This window comes from Aplysia californica, unplaced genomic scaffold (assembly GCF_000002075.1).
Source record: "Aplysia californica isolate F4 #8 unplaced genomic scaffold, AplCal3.0 scaffold00565, whole genome shotgun sequence".
Classification (NCBI taxonomy): domain Eukaryota; kingdom Metazoa; phylum Mollusca; class Gastropoda; order Aplysiida; family Aplysiidae; genus Aplysia; species Aplysia californica.
The window spans coordinates 238,784-244,097 of NW_004797835.1; the positions used below are offsets into that span (position 1 = coordinate 238,784).

At 38.5% G+C, this 5,314-nt stretch overlaps 1 protein-coding gene across 5 annotated transcripts in view; it reads left to right on the forward strand.

Moving 5' to 3' along the window:
• The window catches only part of LOC101864253 (integral membrane protein GPR155), a 111,736-nt gene that overhangs the window by 30,048 nt on the left and 76,374 nt on the right, over positions 1-5,314 (forward strand). For all 5 annotated transcript variants that reach the window (XM_035972044.1, XM_005106947.3, XM_005106948.3 and 2 more), the window contains exons 2-3: positions 925-1,183; positions 2,116-2,281. In XM_035972044.1, the coding sequence (XP_035827937.1) occupies positions 959-1,183; positions 2,116-2,281 (391 nt within the window). In that variant the 5' untranslated portion in view covers positions 925-958. The remainder of the gene's footprint in view (positions 1-924; positions 1,184-2,115; positions 2,282-5,314) is intronic.

Here is a 5,314-nt window from a genome sequence, read left to right on the forward strand (position 1 = left end):
TGAAAACTGTTGGTCAATCTTAATTAATTAATTAATTAGTCACCACTTCTGTTCCCCAACACACACACAATGATGTAGAAAATATTCACATAATCCAGATGATTTAAAAAGCAAACTGCATTAGGCAGAAATAATCCAATGTCAGAGCATGAGCAAACAGCAATTCAAACTGACCACCGCACCCTGCATAGGCTTATCACTACTAATGATCTACAAGGTTGTGGGCCTACTACACGGGTGTGTCAGCCCACAAGGAATCTAGGTCAGTAGCGCGCAGGTGGCCTGATTATATGACCGTCTAGCTCATAACCCATAAGCCCCGCCCAGAACTCATACACAAATCGTAAGTGAGATGAGTGGAGTGGTCACTGTTTACCCAGTCGGTAACAAAGTAACAAAGGACGTCAACATGAACTTGTGACAGAAGCGTCGCTCGTTCTCCGAGTGGTTGCGACCCATGTTTTTGTTTTAAAAATGGCACTCGTCTTCCTCGTCTGATACATTTCGTTTTGTTGTCACCCTTTTGCAAAATCAGCACCAAAATAAAAATTACAAACAAAGTACAAACCACCACTGCCAACAATAACAAAAACAACAACAATGCGGCTACTTTGGATTGCCCCGTTAGACAGGAATGGTTTGGGGTTTTTTTCATCTTGATCAGTCCTGCCTAAGACGGCCACTTGTTTTATACTTTTTAAGAAAAACTTTATAGCCTATAAAGTTTTTATGTTGGAATGGTTTTATCATTTGAAATTCCAAGGAATTAGTGTCAAGTTTTTTTGTCTGTTTCTGGGGTGTAATCCCTTTTGTTGAAATGTTAAGAATTGTTTTTGTCTGTGTCAGTGTTCTTGATCAAACTTTAATGAAATTTCGAAAATAATTGACCCCAACTCTGTCCCTTTTCCTTTTTTTTTTTGGAAGATTGTGTGTTGCTGAGATCTGGAGTCAAATCAACATGGCAGATGGGGTGAATCCTGAGTCCTCTAATGCCAGCAGCATATCATTTGACCATCTCTACCAGGCTATCTTACAGTGCTTTGTTATCATTCTGTTTGGGTATGTCGCTGGCCGGGCAAGTCTTATTTCTGCAGTGCAGAGCACAGGCATCGGGACATTTGTATCGAAATTTTGCTTACCAGCCTTACTCTTCAAGAACATGTGTGAGCTCCAGTTTTCAGAGGTGGGTGTTTTGTTAACATTTTTTCAGGTACTGTGGCTGAGTTTTTTGTGAGTGAGATCAGACTCAAAATAATGTCAAACATATGTTGGGGAGGTTAATGTGGGTGGTCACTGGGGCATGTCCTTGAACAAGACAGGATGACCCCAGCTAAAAAACAACCCAAGGTACTGCACAGTGGTGATCAGCAATAACAGGTTTAGTGTCTGTATTGGTGTGATATTGTGTATTTTGTGTGGCGGATAAATTATTAAATAATTGTACGTATGCATATATATATATATTATGGTCGCTTTTAAGGACAAGTGAACTAACCCAGATTTGAGGGGTTTCCAGGAATCTTAACCTCTACATATAGGAGAAGTTTGATTTCATTGGTGTGTTATATTTGTTTGGTTATAGAGAAAACTATCTATGGCTTTTTAAGAAACTTAACAATTTTCTCAAAACAGCATTTTTCGGGATAGCCCCCTTGTGCTTAAAAGCGACCATATTTATGTACGGATGTATACCATAAAAAAAAAAGAATTTGCCATGGGGATAGATAAAAATTGAATTTTATTATAACTATTATTATTATTAAAATGATTATTTGATGATAGACTTGGTTGGTAGCAGTTAGTAATATGATATTTCATTTTTTAAATTATTATTCAGGTATGCGGTACAGACAAAATGTCCTTTTATAAAGAAACTGCCAGCCTTGCTGAAGATAAAAAAGTAAAAATAGTTACAAAACTGATTAGTCTTTATCTTGGTAGAAGGGGTTAACTTTTAAGGGGCTTATTTTTTTTTCATCTTTGGGGTTTCTGTTTTGATATGTTTTTCCTGCTGAGTTAACTTATTTTTCGGTATTGACTCTGACTTAAGTTATTAATACTGCAAAGTACTCTCTGTTCATCCAGAAACCTTCCGTGCTTCTGTACTGCCCACAGGTGAACTGGATGTTTCTTGTTGGAATACTGATAGCTAAAGTCTCTGTGTTCATACTTATTGCCCTGGTCACTCTGTTGGTCAAACGTCCGCTGAATTTAGGATATGCTGGGATTTTTGGCATATTTGGGACACAGAGCAATGACTTTGCCCTGGGCTATCCCATTGGTAAGTGATGTTGATACTTCTTGGATTTCTGTTAGGTTTTTGAAAACTGTTGTGGGCACTGAATTTATCAAATTTTTTGTATAATAAGTGTATTTGCATTTAGGATTATTAAATAGTTGTTTCATATACTGTAGTTGCCGCATGACAGGAAAAGCAAGGCGGCAAGTGTAGAAAGATGTCAAGTACAAACATTTGCCGTATAATTTTTTGGATTAAGTAGATATTTACATTTTGTTTCAAAAGTTTATGGTGAGGTTGTGTATACATGTGCAACTTTTGCTTTGATTTGTGATCTGTCATATATGTTTTGTTCAGACTCTCAAAAATAAGATAATGATGAGTTAATATTAGCTTGGCTTACCACTGTAGTGAGCACCAACATCATTGGAGTATTATGTATATGTATACACTTTTCATAATTATGAAATGTGTAACCCCAGCTGTGCGGGCAGCTGTTGCTGGCTGTTCCTTTGATGTGATATTTATAACCATCCTAAGAACCCAAGTCATGGATGGTAAACAGCTATTTTATTGATATTATGTATGTCCATCAAAACTGAAGGTATCTGACAGACAAAAAAATAATCGTGAAACACAAAAGGACAAGCTGCTGTTTATGGAAAAATCAATAGCAATCTGAATTGTGTTGGTACCTGTGTACTCAGAGAAGCTATACGATTATAATGAGATGTGGTAAGCTGGTGGGAAACAGGTGTTTGACAACAGAAGTAAACCTCGTAATCTTACTCAGGTAGGGATGAAAATGTATAATTTCTGCATAAATCTCTATTATAGCTCGCTCACTTGTGTCTGACCGGGGCGGTGCTACTGACTTAAGTGCCTTTAGGACATTCCCAAAGGGGGAACATTAAACATGTTCTTATGCACAGTAAATAACAGTAGAATTTGTAATTGTAAATGGGCTGATTCATCAACGTCGTGCTCATAATTGTGCCTGAACTTCAACAGGGAACTGCTGCTTTTTCTTTCCTAATCTTTACTATTGTCCTTTTTCCCTCTACTTCTTTTGAATGTTTGTCACATTCTTGTGACCCGCTATTTCCGGGGTGCCTTAATAGTCAAGGCAGACTCTGTGCTGTTGAAGCTAGAGAGGTGAGCAGTCTAAGTCTGATTCCCTGTAAGGACTTCCCTGTTGACATCCACCCCTTGGCGCTCATATGACTTTATGCAGTTACGAGCGCTGTTAAACTTCTACTAAATCAAACTGACCGTGGTTAAAACAGGATAAAATGAAGTGGCTCTGTTTAATCTTCTCAGATCTTTGCACAAGACTTTAAAAGCTGAATGACCAACAGAATCTAAGAGCCCATTCATAAAGATCTCTGTAAACTAAGGTTCTAACACTTTTTATTTTTTGTAAGCTTAAAGCAGGTAAAAAAATTGATTGGGGATTTACAGCAAACACTTAAAACATTTAAAAGCTGGCATATTTTCCTCAACACCACATTTTAATGTTCACTAAAGAAACACGATTCAAGAGACAAGAGAGAGTAATTTTCGAGACTCACATAGAGCAAGAAGAGAGGTCTAGACTCTCGTTGGATGAAGTCTACACATTTACACTGGGATATGGGGGCAGGGTGGTGTAGCTGTCTCAAAGTGAGCAATTTGTAGGTAAGGCTACTGTAATTCATTTATTTTAGTGATCCTGTGTGTGCATCCAAAGAGCGGTTTGTAATATAGGGCCCAAAGGGAAAAACTTTATTACTGGGCCAAGATTTTTTGAAAAAATAGTTTTGTTTGGTCGCTGGTCTTCAGGAGTGCCATGCAAAGTTTCATGGGCGGAGGTAAATTAATAAATGAGTTAGAATTATTTTAAAGCGGAGAGACCAAAGTGAGCAAGCTATAAAGCTCATGATTTAGACTTAATAGATAATAGCAAGCTATAAAGCTCATGATTTAGACTTAATAGATAATAGCAAGCTTTTGCTTTGGAAATCTTAAACTTTTGAGCTCTGGCCCTTTCAAGTTCAGGACTAATGTTTGAAGGATAGAGGTGGTGTGCAATCAGTCATGTTGGGTTTATGAAATGAAGCACGTTAAACTGAGCTGAGATACACTCAGCCAATACTATTTCTAGACAATTTGACTCTGCTTTTGCTAGTTTCTTCAACACAAAATATCGTTGTTATCATACCAATACCTGATCTAATACACACTCACATGCACTCACATACACTCATACACACAAACACACACGCATTCACTCACTTACATATGCACGCTCATGCACACACAGACACGTGAGCATACGATTAGGCAGTAAAAAAAATTTTTAAGTCTGCACAAGACCTACAATTCTTTTCCTCTTATACGGGGTGCCTAGTGGAGGATCGGATCTGGTCAGGGCGGTTTGCTTACCTGGTTGAGGGCGCAAGGCTATTGTGAAACAAGCCGATACGCCCGACTTTTCACCTAAAAAATGAACACGTTTGTTTTCTGGCGACGAGTGGGGCGATTGCCCCCGAATTGACCCGATCGGATCCCATCTGCAATGGGCACCCAGTATTAGGCTGTCTTATTCCTTTAGGCTTCATATCTTTTGTTCATTGCTGGATTTTATTCCACAAAACGAGTCAATTTCATTCAAAGTTGAGTTCAAGACTTCATGGCAGTAGGGAAAAACGCAATGCAATTGAGATTGTTTCCAGCCGTGAATAATATTGACATCATTTGTACCTCCTCCTCCTCCTCCTCCTCCTCTTTCTTCCTCTCCTCCTCCTTCTTTTCGATGGCATCACTCTCGAAGGCCGCCATCTATCAAATACTGGTCCACCCTGTTTAGTTCTTCTGTTGGCCCGTACAGCTTCTCTTTTAAGATAGGAGTTGCCACATCCTAATGGCACTTTGTTGGTACAGACAGTTTCATCAGATTGGACTGCATGTTGAATGGTCGTCGCTGTATTTTATCTGGTTTCCATGTGTGTTTGTGTCTGTGTGTTGTATTTTAACTACCTTATTATGTTTCTGTAAAGTTATGAATGACTTATTTGACTATGTGTGTGCGCCCCC